Source organism: Balaenoptera ricei, chromosome 12 (assembly GCF_028023285.1).
Source record: "Balaenoptera ricei isolate mBalRic1 chromosome 12, mBalRic1.hap2, whole genome shotgun sequence".
Taxonomy (NCBI): domain Eukaryota; kingdom Metazoa; phylum Chordata; class Mammalia; order Artiodactyla; family Balaenopteridae; genus Balaenoptera; species Balaenoptera ricei.
Genome location: NC_082650.1, coordinates 668,625 through 682,655, shown reverse-complemented (window position 1 = coordinate 682,655; position 14,031 = coordinate 668,625). Strand labels below are relative to the sequence as shown.

The window sequence follows — 14,031 nt, the reverse complement described above, 5'->3', positions numbered from 1 at the left end:
TGTTTTAAATGTAACACTTACAGCATTAAAGGAACATCACACGTGAGATTCATATTTATCTTCATGACTGAAACATTTTAACTGAAGAATGGAAATATCTGGTAAATTCAGTCAATTCTTACTGCATTATATTAACTAAAGACTCTAAGAAACTCTGCAAAAACTGATCAAATATACAACCTATGTAACATTTCAAGAGAGACGCTTGGATGTTAGAAATATGTATCTTTAAGATAAATTTTACATACTGCATTTTGAGAATAGTACATTAAACATTCTAAATGCTATTCGTCAAACTGTAACCCCTAGAGTCTGTGTGCAGACTGGTCTGTTCAAGAAACCCATTGCCCTCAGCACGTACATCTCATTTCCTGTAAGGGACTGTATCCTTTGCTTTCTGTTGGTAACAGTCAGTTGTGACTCAGGTCAGCAGATTCCAGGGGTGGACAGCCATCCCGGGGGCACAAGGACCCGCGTCTGGAGGTGAACGCCTCTGCCCTTTAAGATTCTGCGCCAAGAACAGCCTGCCAATAGCTCACTGAGTTGCACTTTAATTTTTTAGAAAAACACAACAACTAAGAAATTAGGTGGGTATTAGGCTAACAATCATTTTAAATACATGACTCAATTATCAAATTCATTTAAAAGCCCAGAAATACATAAGGTCTAATAATCAATCTGAAAGCCGATCTTGGCAGATCTTACTCTGAAATGAGCAGCATAAGATCACGGTTCCCAAACACAAACCCCATTCCCGCCATAAAAGACACACCCTTCCCATCACAGCCCTCCCAGAAGACACGCCAGGAGAACAGGGGTGTCACGACACACAGCCACTAACAACACGCACTCCAGTTCTGAAGTCTGCTATTTTAGTAGCCTCATGAAGTCACAAAATTCTTCAAAGGGATGCCTTCATTCATCGGGGGACCTACTGTACAGGGTTTAAAATATTTTTGTTCTGTTCTTTATGCAGTAAGATCCTGTTCAAAAGAAGGAAGATGCAGAAAAATACTCTTTACTTCCACAGCTCTCAGCAAGCGGATAGCGGATAGCATTACACAAACCAGGAAAATCCCCTCCTATCATCATTGAAAACGTCCTAATCAATTAGCCCCCAAGGGTAAAACGTGGGGCAACGTCAAGCTAGGATCCTACCTGGGCCTTCAGGGCTCTCATCCAAGAGCAGGTGCCCACAGTGAGGAGAGGGCGCTTGGCCCCAGTAGAGGGGGCCCCTCGTCCCAGGCGGCCTCCCCGGCCGCTTGCCCGGCCCACGTCCCGAAGCTCTGCCTCTGGGCCATGCGCAGGAGCCATCCAGACTGAGCTCCCAGGACACGGACGTGGAGCCCCAGGCCTGCCCCCCAAATCGGGGGTCCCCCGCTGCACCCCGACACAGCCTGACTCTGGGTCCAGCGCGTCCAGCTCCCACTCACTGAGAAGGACGCTGGAACAAAGTCCGTTCGAGAGAGTTCAGGCCCGCGGTCCAGAATCTGTGTTCTGTCCCCATGCACACCAGTTACAAAAGCTCACAGATTATCAGACCGTGCCTCCCCTATTACACAGAAACTTAAAGTAAACCTGGAATAACATACTGAAACTGTGGATAAGAGAGTCCTTTTAAGCAATATGGTAAGACTTCACTGAAATAAAGAGGATACCCTTGAATCATAATGCAGATTTCAGGAGGCATTATACATTAAACCCTTAATTTAGAAAGCCATTCCAAATATATCAAACATCAAAATTGTAGCTGTAGTCCTACAAGCAAAAGTTTTGTTCACAAGTCTCTTAGTTGTTCTTTTGGGTAACAAAGTGTCTTTTGAACTAAACTGTGAGGCAATGAATTCATTGAAGTGGCCACCTCCTCAACTCCCCGATTTTGAACCCTCAGCTGTGAGTATTTTTAAACACGTCCTCTGTCGAGACAGACTAGCTACATCCTACAGAGAGAACCTGAGGATTCACAAAGGCTGCTTCGCATTCCTGCAGAATCTCCACGGCTGTCACCCAGTGCACCTAGCGCTTGAAACACCCAAACGCTCCACCACGTTTTAAGTGAACATGGATTACCAGTAAAATCAAAAACTGGGCCCATAAACTAATCAAAGACAAAAGTGTAAACATTAACAGTCGATACAGAATTAAAATGTCTTCTAACGTCAAACGTCAAGGCTTCGAAGAATTTCATGCCCAGTAAAAACTACCGTTGAACCTGGCAGCAAACTGATTGCATCGTACCTTTGCATCTGCTAAACACTTTAAACAATGTTGACAAAGGCTGTGCACTGTCAAAAACTCACTCGCTTTACTTTGACAAATTTGGTGGACGGGACGAGAATGGGCTCCCGCTGTGATGGCGGCACTGCCGCCGCACTGAGGTCGAAACCTCCAGGGTCCTGGAGCGACCCAGCAGCGACCACGAGGCTCGTGACTCGGCTGGGAACTCCTTCCAACCAGAGACGCACAGATGGATGATTAGGTACGATTCTGAGGCCCCACAGGAGAGGCCTGACCACAGCCCCTCCCCTAGCTGATCCCAGGCAACTGGCCGGAGCCAGTGGGCGCACTGCTCAGACGGTGGGGAGACCCGGGCGGTATGGATTTCCAGGTGGGAGACCAAGAGTCTACTTAGAGGTAAGTGAGGCTGCAGATGTCAGACACCGCAAATCAGAGGTGGAACGGCCGTCCGGCACATAGGTACTGAGCTGGAAGACAGGTCTGAGCCAGAGGTTAGACGGCGAGGCTGTGGGTGGGAGAGACCCCAGGCACAGGCTGCACACGTGAAGGACAAGCCCTCGACACAGCACGTGGTGGGTAAACGTCATCAATGTGGCACAGGAGGGACAATGTACCAACGACCCAACCTTCAATGTTTAGCCCAGAGCACTGTCTTAAAAAGTATATGCGGGAGGGCTTCCCTGATGGTGCAGTGGTTAAGAACCCGCCTGCCAATGCAGGGGACACGGGTTCGAGCCCTGGTCCGGGAAGATCCCACATGCCGCGGAACAATGAAGCCCGTGTGCTACAACTACTGAGCCTGTGCTCTAGAGCCCGCGAGCCACAACTACTGAGCCCACGTGCCACAACTACTGAGCCCGCGAGCCACAACTACTGAAGCCCGCGTGCCTAGAGCCCACGCTCCACAACAAGAGAAGCCACTGCAGTGAGAGGCCCACACACGGCAACAAAGAGTAGCTCCCGCTCACCACAACTAGAGAAAGCCCGCCCACAGCAACGAAGACCCAACACAGCCAAAAATAAATAAATAAAGTAAAATAAATTTTTAAAAAAAGTATATGTGGCAGAAAAGTATAGAGTAGAAAGAGTACTAGATTCAATAATAAACCCAATGCTAACACCAAAATATGCAGAAATCCTCACTAAAGGCCAGAATAATCAGAATGACACATTTCTGCTAGGTGTTTTTTATTTGGTTGGTTTGGGGTTTTCTTTTAGCAAAAGGTTCTAGCATAAAAATGTCACATTTCCAACCAAAATATGCTAGAACCTGTAACACCTTGTATCAGTCCTTCTGAAATTTCAAGTATAACACTTTTCAAAAGAATTTGACTTAGACCTTTGAATAAATTAAAAGTGTATAAAATGAGTTTCTGAAGCTCAGAGCTTTGCTTCTAAATAAATTAAAACCAGTGCTCTTTAATTTAAAATCATGATGTTAGCCACAAAAGCTCAAAACTTAAAGTTTTGGAATCAATTTCCTATTCAACAGCAACTGCTATAATTTTTGCCATCTTCCACATGACATGGGGTAAACTGTTCAATTCATCACAGGATGCACATACTAAGTGTAGCAGTTTACTTTTTAAATGTACTAAATTACTATGTTATTTAATAGACCAGAAGCATCAGCTTATATCACCCTGCTATATGTCATATGCTCTACTGCCTCCAGTTTTATTTTTCCTTTGAGGCTCTTTTCACTACTGAGATGAAGCCATTACACAAAGGACTAAGAGCTCCCCGAGTTCCCGGCGCTCAGCCCAAGCCTGGAGCTTGGACCCTCAGCACTTGCTTTTGCTGGAAGGGCAATGGTAAGGGTGTGACGGGAGGACAGCAGGAGAAAGGGTACAGGAATAAAAATCATTCGCTGCTGGTAAGCTAGTAATCTGCTGCTGCATCTGTCATGCGGAGACTGAAAACAGGTGTGCATCTGCTCTTCTGTTTATACCTGGAAGAGAATGAAATATGATCCATCATTTTGTTTCCCTTTCACTACAGCTAAAGATTCTACCTTTAAAAAACTTGAAAATAAAAAAAAAAAGTTTTCATGCCACTTAATAATCATATTTTACTAACACTAAAAGAATAAGCAAGTCGAGTACCTAAATTATTCTTTGGGTAACTCTAGTTTTTCCTTTAGTAAAACTTCATGAAAAAAATATTAGTTTAATATATAGCTAAGTGGAATTCATCCCTATCTATGAGAAAACAAATCTTTCTCCTAATTCTAAAATAATTTTGTATACTTAAGGAGACATCCAGTGGGTTATAAGTTATCTTTATTTCCATTTAAACGTAAGTTTTTAATATTTTCTAAAGGGTAACGTAAGTAGTTAGCATTGGCTTAATAAACATATGATCTTAACCTCATAACAATATTCCATAAAGGAAAGGAACCCACTAGCAACCCCAGGACGTGATCATGGCCCGGGGGGGCGAGGACAGAGCACACGCAGGTACAGGTGGGCGATCGGCCAAAGTCGGGGGCTCCGTGTCCGAACCTCTCGGGCAGTTGAGGTGAGGATGAAGCAGGCCATCAGCCCATCCCGTCCACAGGGAGGTAAATGCCAGGCGGGGGTCTGGGGCCGTGACAGGCAGGGCCAGGCACAGAGTGGGCCCCCAGAGGGGTGACACAGAATGCAGGGCCTCGGTCTCAGGCCCAGGGAGGGTGACTCAGGGAACCAGTCCCCAGTCCCCGGAGAAAGGGCCACACGCAGACTCAAGGGACAAGACGGGCCAAGTCGCGGGGGCAGTTTGGGAATGAAGCTTGATGACTGCAGAGATTCCATAAACCCCTGTGCCTCCTGCTGCGAGCCTGCCCGGAGCCAGCAGGACGGCTAAGGAGGCCGAGAGCAGTCATTCAACCTGGACAGAACAGCCCAGGAAAGGGTCTCGGAAGAAGAGTCACGTGACCAAGGGGTGTGCAGACACCCCTGCCGGCGGTGGGTTAGGGCGCAGGCGTTCCCAGCCCAACCCCACACCTGCGCCAGGGCCGAGGCGTCCTCAGTGCGCGTGGCCCACCATGCTGTGTGCCCACCACGAGTCAGGCCCGAAGTGAGAGAAGGGGGAGGGTAAGAGGCAAACAGCTGGCGTGACTCGCCACAGTCTGATGTTTACATACAAACCCAGACATCCCTAAGACCAGTGCCACCCTGACACCCAGTGTGCTCCTGGGGGTCCCAGGCCTGCAGGCCCAACCAGGTCTCCCCTCCATCCTGCTGTGAGAAACACGGACACGATGCCTGGAGCTACAGCAGCCACCTTGCTCTGTAGAGTGAGAAGCAGTGGGACAGACCCACACAGCAGGGGGTGGTGGGCAGCTCCGGGTGGAATCACTGAGCCTCCCCCCGCCAGGAAACGCCACTGGTGTGAACACGGTGAGCGGCTAGTCGGTAACAGGAAGGAAGTCGGCTGGTGGACCCCAACCCTGCAGAACGTAGGACAGGAGAGACCCCGGACACAGCCTTCCAGGGAAGGGCGAGCCCACCCCCGATGGGTGTGGAGCAGCTGGAGAAGGCGAGTCTGGAGATGCCCAAGCGCCCCCCACAGGCCCGCCGCCAGACGTGATCAGGAAGGAGACCCAGGGCAGAACCACTGGAACAAGGCGAAGGCGGAAACAAGCCAGGCGTCCGTCACCAGGGAACCGGGAAGAGCTGTGGCGCGTTCCTGTCGCCTGACACGTCCCAGCAGGTAAACCCACGGACAGCAGCCACGCTCGCAAGCGCGGTCATAAGCACGAAAGGCGCGTCACACGCGACCCCTCCATCAAACCACAAGGACACCTGGATGTGCAGCAAAGACAGAGCAGGGACGGGAAGCGAGCACGCTGGTCTCGGGAAGAGGAAAGCGGGGAACGGGGCTCGGAGGGGAGGCCTCCAATCTTCTCTGCAAGGTTTCGTTTCCTCAAAAAGTTTTGAAAACAAAGACAGTAAAGCATTAATATTTGCCAAGGTCAGGTGTGGCCAGGCAGGTGTTTAGTAGCCCACACACACGTACATCTGTGGATATATATGAAATATTCCGTAATTTCAACTTATTATACACAGTAATGGTTCTACATACGAAATGAGTTAAACATGTTGCTGAACCAGGGTGATGACCCCCTTTCTTGAGCCCCAGCCACTGGCAAGATCACCCCAAGCCCAGGGATGGCCCTACAGGGAAGCTCCACGTGTGGAGAAGGGGGATTTCTGGTAACTGGAGGCTATTATCACATTTTGGATGGCGTTTGTAAATGTAAACACTTTATTTACACATAACTCCTTGTTGAAATGCGGCGCCCCAAGTCCAGAGAGGACAGGCCTGAGAGGAGGCGACTGCCTTCATACGGCGCCTTTGCTGGTGTCGATGTGATGCTCAAGCAGCTGAAACTCAAGGCCGAGGACGACAAAATAAACGCGTCTATGTAATAAAACTGCACAGACTGTACAGGCTTAGGAAATGTGTCTTTGCCCTGCAATGAAAATCAGTAATCATTACTAACAAAATAAATGTCAATAAAAACTCTACTGCTCTAAATATGAAATCCTTTCATCTTAACACCAAACATCTATTTATTCTAAATGTATAGAATGTACTTTGTTAGAACCAGCTTAGTTTCTGGTTCTTCTTCCTGACTTTCTAAAAGATGTTACATGATTAAAATTTTACTGTAATGAGTGTTTTGAATTCTGGCCTTTTAAAAACTCTAAAATAACTGGGCAGTAAACATATTCAAGCCAAAATTCTAAACCTGTTTTAAAACATAGTCGTCAGGTGTCTGCTGCCTCACTGCACAGCCCATGTCACGGGGTAGAAGTTGACAGGACTAAGGGCCTAAAACAATTTCCCTCTCTCTTCACTGCTGCCGAGCGCCTCGCCCTGCAGAGGCCTGGGAACTAACCAACTTTCCCTTCCTGATTAGTTTCCCCAGGATTCAGTCCCTTTTTACAACAAGACTCATAGAAAATAAATGCTAACAGCTTTCCTGAAAATCTGCTTTTTGCCAGCACATAATCTGATGAATCGAAGCCGCGTCTCCTGTCATCACCTCTTTTCCTGTCGTCTTCCTGCCCCCCTTTCCCATTCTATTGCCAGATGATCTCCTATAAGTTCACTGAAACAAGGCATTTTTTTTCCCCAGAAGGTACTTCCTCCACATAGTATCCCTTGGGCATATTTTCACCTGTACTATAAAATCACATTGAACTTATATTTAAATTATTCCAGTGTTTTAGTATTAATCACTCTGTGATTTTTAGGCCACACAAACGAAAGGCCTATTTAACTGTGCGCACGTGTGTATGTGCACACATGTATGTACTTGTGTGCTGTGCGTGCATGCATGTCACGTATGTGCACACACGCACGCACACGCACGCACACGCAGAAGAAAGTCCTGAACCATCATCGACCAGTGTCACTGTGCTGCCCAGCTGCCCGGCCTCCTGGTTAGGGTGGGAGACGGGGACCCTGGAGAAGCTCTGCTCGGACAGCTGACAGCCCGACAGTCTCCCCGGGGTCACCGTTACCAGACGCGGTGCCAGCTCTGTCCTGCGGACCGACCACACCTTCAGCGTCCGTCCCAGGAAGCGGACAGGGCTCACTGCTCCGTCGTGACCTGAGGGGGACAGAGCAGGAAGGAAGGGCCTAGTACCTTCATCCAAAACACCAGAACCGCACCTCGTCCAGGAAGAAGCAACGCTGGAAGCCAGAGGCATTTCCGAGCCAAGCAGCCCAGGGGAACCAACGCCCAAGGAGGTGGATTTTACTTTACTTTATCTAAAGGCTAAATATGGTTTCTGAAGAAGGTGTTGAGCTGTGACGTGACCCGTCGGCTTGACCAGCGACTACAGCATCAGAACAACTAAACTTGCAGAGAACGGCCCGGTTATCGCTTGCTGCATCCATCCCCTCCTGTGCCAGGAAAAGAAGCGTCTGCTCAGGAAGGGAACGGCAGTACCGCCCAGGTCATGCAGCTGGCCGGCGCGACGGCCGTCCAGACGAGGGGACCCGCGCCCCGTCGGGCCCAGCGCTGGGCTGCCCGGCCCGTCAGCTCCGTCCTGATGAAGCGGCGGGAAGCGCTGTGGCTTCTGTCTGGGCCCCGGCCCGTCCCGCCCTAGCGACCACCTCGAAAGGCCTTCGCAGCGGCGGCGGGGAGGGGCACCCTTAAGTCACCCGCAGACGCTGCCACCGCCTGCCGCGCTGAGGAGCCCGTGCGCCGTGCGGCCAGAGGCTTCTTGGAGGTGGGCTCTTGGACTCTGGGGAATGAACACTGCGGACCTGCGAGAAGTGGTGCGAAACGGAACGAGGGCAGGGCTGGGCTGCCCACTGGACTCCGGTGGGTGCCCGCGGGCAGGCGGGCGACGGGGAGACACACGCGCCAGAGAACCAGCGATGCTCCCGGTGCTGCAGCAAAGCTGCGCTTCCGAGCCGCTGCCACGCGCTGGGAAGGGCTCCGGCCCCGCGTCCTGGGCGCCGTGATCCCGGGCCACCCAAGGCCTCAGATCGCCCGAGTCTGACACTTCGTGACTGAAATCGCAGGGCTAGGAGACATCCTCGCCGTCGCAAGGGGCTCACCACCAGCAGCCTGTGCTCACGTGGGCTCGGCGTGTGAATTACAGACGGTAATTTAGAGATTAGACAGTGAGTTGCAACATCCCCACATCACACCTGTCAGAAAAATAACAGGAAGAAACGGAAACACCGGGAAAGACGTACAAGGGCGCATTGCAGCTCTGTGGCATGACCTCGAGAAAACTGAGCGCTGAAATTTACCGAGCAGCAGAATATCCGAAATGGCTTTGCTGCCCTCTGGTGTAAGTTTCCGGGAGCTTCGCCGAAGCACCGAGGCCGGAGAAGGGGCGGCACCTCGGCGCTTCCTCAGGACGCCGCGCCCCCGCGCCCCCCGCGCAGAGACGGCGCTGCGGGCCCCGCCTGGGCGCCGAGGGCCCCACACCGTCCCTTCGGGCCTCCAGACGCGCCCCCGTCGCGCTGAGCGGCCTTTCCTCGCACGTCAAACGAGGGCGCTCGCACCACCGCCACCGCCCCAGGCGGCGAGAGGCCGCGGGCCACGCGCGGTGGATTCAGCGGGGCCCCCGCCATCCACGGCGGGGCGGGACACCCTCCTCTCGTCCTCCGAGCCCTCCCACCACTGACTAGCATCCCCGGCTCCCGACGGCGCGGCTGCGGTACCCAAAGCAGGCAGGGGCGCCGCGGAGCAGACCCCGCAAGGAGCCTGCCCGGCGCCTCAGGAAAGACCCCCAACTCCCGGTGACAACAACGGGACCCCAACGGGACCTTCTCCTCTAAGCTCCGCCTGGGCACACGAAGCGCGGAGCCGGAGGCCTGTGCAGACGCGTGGCCTCGGGGTGAGCGCCGGGACCCCAGGGACCCCAGCCAGGACGCGCTTTCCTCTGTGTCCACGTGGCACACACGTCTTCTCTCGCCTCCGAAGACCGATGTGCCGGGTGTGGGCGGGGACTCGCTCTAGAAACAGAGTGCGCAGGACACAGAACCCAGGCCCGCAGTCCTCTCTCCCCCAGGGAGGACGCTCCCGCCCGAGCGAGGGGCAGGACGGACGGTGGGCGGACAGGGACGGGGCGCGAGGTCCCCACCAACAGGAAGGGCCGCGGGAAGGGGGCCAACTCAGCAGCGCCCAGACAGACGAAGGGCTCAAGACCCAGAAGCAAGAGTTCTCAGCTCAGCTGCATCCTTTTATAAGAATTCGTTTTCATACAATTCCATAATACTTAATGAAATTTTAATTACTTTAATCTTCCGAAGTGACTGACCCCAGGATCTGGCTTTACACCCCTTGCCGTCAGCCCGACATGAGACGGGGTGGGCCGCCCAGGGACGCGTTCAGACCCACCCAGCCTTCCCCGCGTCTGCCCGGCGCCAGGCGCAGGCTAAGAGGAGGCATGGAGCTGGGCTCTCCACGTCCCCGGGCCGGACAGCTGCGTGTGGTGGGAAACGTTCTAAGCCTACAGCATAATCACAGACCCCGTTAGTAAATTAAATATCATTGTGATCCGTGGTTTTCACACGGGACACACCACCTGCCTGTGCTCTCAGAGGTCAGGTCCTCCAGGAGGGAATTTTAATTTAGCACCTAATACTGACCACAATCAAAATATCCAGAATACACTTTTCTTATTTCTCTTAGACGATGATGGAAACAAAAACCCATTTTCCTGCCTTCCAGGTGAGCGCTGAGAGACCAATCCTATTTTCTTTTTTTTTTTTTTTTTTTTAAACATCTTTATTGAAGTATAATTGCCTTACAATAGTGTGTTAGCTTCTGCTTTATAACAAAGTGAATCAGTTATACATATACAATATGTTCCCATTTCTCTTCCCTCTTGCATCTCCCTCCCTCCCACCCTCCCCATCCCACCCCTCTAGGTGGTCACAAAGCACCGAGCTGATCTCCCTGTGCTATGCGGCTGCTTCCCACTAGCTATCTATTTTACATTTGGTAGTGTATATATGTCCATGACAATCTCTTACCCTGTCACATCTCACCCCACCCCCTCCCCATATCCTCAAGTCCATTCTCTAGTAGGTCTGTGTCTTTATTCCCGTCTTGCCACTAGGTTCTTCATGGCCTTTTTTTTTTTTTTTTTTTCCTTAGATTCCGTATATATGTGTTAGCATACTGTATTTGTTTTTCTCTTTCTGACTTACTTCACTCTGTATGACAGACTCTAACTCCATCCACCTCATTACAAATACCTCCATTTCATTTCTTTTTATGGCTGAGTAATATTCCATTGTATATATGTGCCACATCTTCTTTATCCATTCATCTGTCGATGGACATTTAGGTTGCTTCCAGGTCCTGGCTATTGTAAATAGAGCTGCAATGAACATTGTGGTACATGACACTTTTTGACCTATGGTTTTCTCAGGGTATATGCCCAGTAGTGGGATTGCTGGGTCGTATGGTAGTTCTATTTGTAGTTTTTTAAGGAACCTCCATACTGTTCTCCATAGTGGCTGTATCAATTTACATTCCCACCAACAGTGCAAGAGTGTTCCCTTTCCTCCACATCCTCTCCAGCATTTATTGTTTGTAGATTTTTTGATGATGGCCATTCTGACCGGTGTGAGATGATATCTCATTGTAGTTTTGATTTGCATTTCTCTAATGATTAATGATGTTGAGCATTCTTTCATGTGTCTGTAGGCCATCTGTATATCTTCTTTGGAGAAATGTCTATTTAGGTCTTCTGCCCATTTTTGGATTGGGTTGTTCGTTTTTTTGTTATTGAGCTGCATGAGCTGCTTGTAAATCTTGGAGATTAATCCTTTGTCAGTTGCTTCATTTGCAAATATTTTCTCCCATTCTAAGGGTTGTCTTTTGGTCTTGTTTATGGTTTCCTTTGCTGTGCAAAAGCTTTTAAGTTTCATTAGGTCCCATTTGTTTATTTGTGTTCTTATTTCCATTTCTCTGGGAGCTGGGTCAAAAAGAATCTTGCTGTGATGTATGTCATAGAGTGTTCTGCCTATGTTTTCCTCTAAGAGTTTGATAGTGTCTGGCCTTACACTTAGGTCTTTAATCCATTTGGAGTTTATTTTTGTGCATGGTGTCAGGGAGTGTTCTAATTTCATACTTTTACATGTACCTGTCCAGTTTTCCCAGCACCACTTATTGAAGAGGCTGTCTTTTCTCCACTGTATATGCTTGCCTCCTTTATCAAAGATAAGGTGACCATATGTGTGTGGGTTTATCTCTGGGCTTTCTATCCTGTTCCATTGATCAATATTTCTGTTTTTGTGCCAGTACCAAACTGTCTTGATTACTGAAGCTTTGTAGTATAGTCTGAAGTCAGGGAGCCTGATTCCCCCAGCTCCATTTTTCGTTCTCAAGATTGCTTTGGCTATTCGGGGTCTTTTGTGTTTCCATACAAATTGTGAAATTTTTTGTTCTAGTTCTGTGAAAAATGCCAGTGGTAGTTTGATAGGGATTGCATTGAATCTGTAGATTGCTTTGGGTAGTAGAGTCATTTTCACAATGTTGATTCTTCCAATCCAGGAACATGGTATATCTCTCCATCTATTTGTATCATCTTTAATTTCTTTCATCAGTGTCTTATAATTTTCTGCATACAGGTCTTTTGTCTCCTTAGGTAGGTTTATTCCTAGATATCTTATTCTTTTTGTTGCAATGGTAAACGGGAGTGTTTTCTTAATTTCACTTTCAGATTTTTCGTCATTAGTGTATAGAAATGCAAGAGATTTCTGTGCATTAATTTTGTATCCTGCTACTTTACCAAATTCATTGATTAGCTCTAGGAGTTTTCTGGTAGCATCTTTAGGATTCTCTATGTATAGTATCATGTCATCTGCAAACAGTGACAGCTTTACTTCTTCTTTTCCGATTTGGATTCCTTTTATTTCTTTGTCTTCTCTGATTGCTGTGGCTAACACTTCCAAAACTATGTTGAATAATAGTGGTGAGAGTGGGCAACCTTGTCTTGTTCCTGATCTTAGTGGAAATGGTTTCAGTTTTTCACCACTGAGGACAATGTTGGCTATGGGTTTGTCATATATGGCCTTTATTATGTTGAGGAAAGTTCCCTCTATGCCTACTTTCTGCAGGGCTTTTATCATAAATGGGTGTTGAATTTTGTCGAAAGCTTTCTCTGCATCTATTGAGATGATCATATAGTTTTTCTCCTTCAATTTGTTAATATGGTGTATCACATTGATTGATTTGCGTATATTGAAGAATCCTTGCATTCCTGGGATAAACCCCACTTGATCATGGTGTATGATCCTTTTAATGTGCTGTTGGATTCTGTTTGCGAGTATTTTGTTGAGGATTTTTGCATCTATGTTCATCAGTGATATTGGCCTGTAGTTTTCTTTCTTTGTGACATCTTTGTCTGGTTTTGGTATCAGGGTGATGGTGGCCTCGTAGAATGAGTTTGGGAGTGTTCCTCCCTCTGCAATATTTTGGAAGAGTTTGGGAAGGATAGGTGTTAGCTCTTCTCTATATGTTTGATAGAATTCACCTGTGAAGCCATCTGGTCCTGGGCCTTTGTTTGTTGGAAGGTTTTTAATCACAGTTTCAATTTCAGTGCTTGTGAGAGACCAATCCTATTTTCAAAGCTGAACTGTATGCCCATTAACCAACTACCCGCATGGGGTAAAATGCTGTGCTAATAACAGGAAAGGTGGGTAATGATGACTCTTTTCCCCCAAATGGAAATAGAGCACATTTTTAAAATACGAGCTGGACTATCCACTGCATTTTCTTAATTCAGCAGAAGCCCTTTTGCCAACAATAAAATCCACAGAGAGACGTCCACAACCAACGCAATCACCGTGGACACCCATCATGGGGGCTGCCCGGTGTACGCGCACGAGGGGCCTTAAGAGCGTACTCACGACACAGGCACTGAGCCCGGCGGAGCCACGGGACGTCCTGGAATTACGTGGGCTGGAGGCTGGGTGGGTGAGGAAAAGAGACGCTGCAAGAAGCACGCCCCCCGGGCCCTGGTCTGCCCTTGGGAAGGGCCGCTCCTTCACTCTGTCCGGAGCCGGCTGCAGACTCTGGGAAGAGCCGAGGCCGGGAACCCGGAGAGAGGCCGGGGCGTGCTCTCATCCACTGCCGGGTTTGGCCTCCTCACCGGCCAGGGCCCGTGACCCCTGGTTCCTCCTCTATAATTCACAAGAACACACGGACTAGTGAAAGATTTTTTGTTTTTTCAGCTGTTGTTAAAATACCTACTAAGTGTAAGTTTTGAAGCAAGCAGCATCAGGAGTCTCACGAAGAGGGGCGAGATCTCAAGGTTTAGGGCC

The 14,031-nt window shown here is 49.2% G+C and overlaps 1 protein-coding gene across 16 annotated transcripts in view; it reads right to left on the bottom strand.

Moving 5' to 3' along the window:
* WDR27 (WD repeat domain 27) overlaps positions 1-14,031 on the bottom strand; it is a 158,757-nt gene that overhangs the window by 107,824 nt on the left and 36,902 nt on the right. Inside the window, exons 6-7 of one of the 16 annotated variants that reach the window (XM_059940817.1) lie at positions 7,752-7,840; positions 6,383-6,694 (exon numbers count right to left, since the gene is read on the bottom strand). The exons of the other annotated variants lie outside the window; for them this stretch is intronic. Of the exons in view, the coding sequence (XP_059796800.1) occupies positions 6,491-6,694; positions 7,752-7,840 (293 nt within the window). The 3' untranslated portion in view covers positions 6,383-6,490. Of the gene's footprint in view, positions 1-6,382; positions 6,695-7,751; positions 7,841-14,031 lie in introns of those variants that run through there. 16 annotated transcript variants of the gene reach the window in all.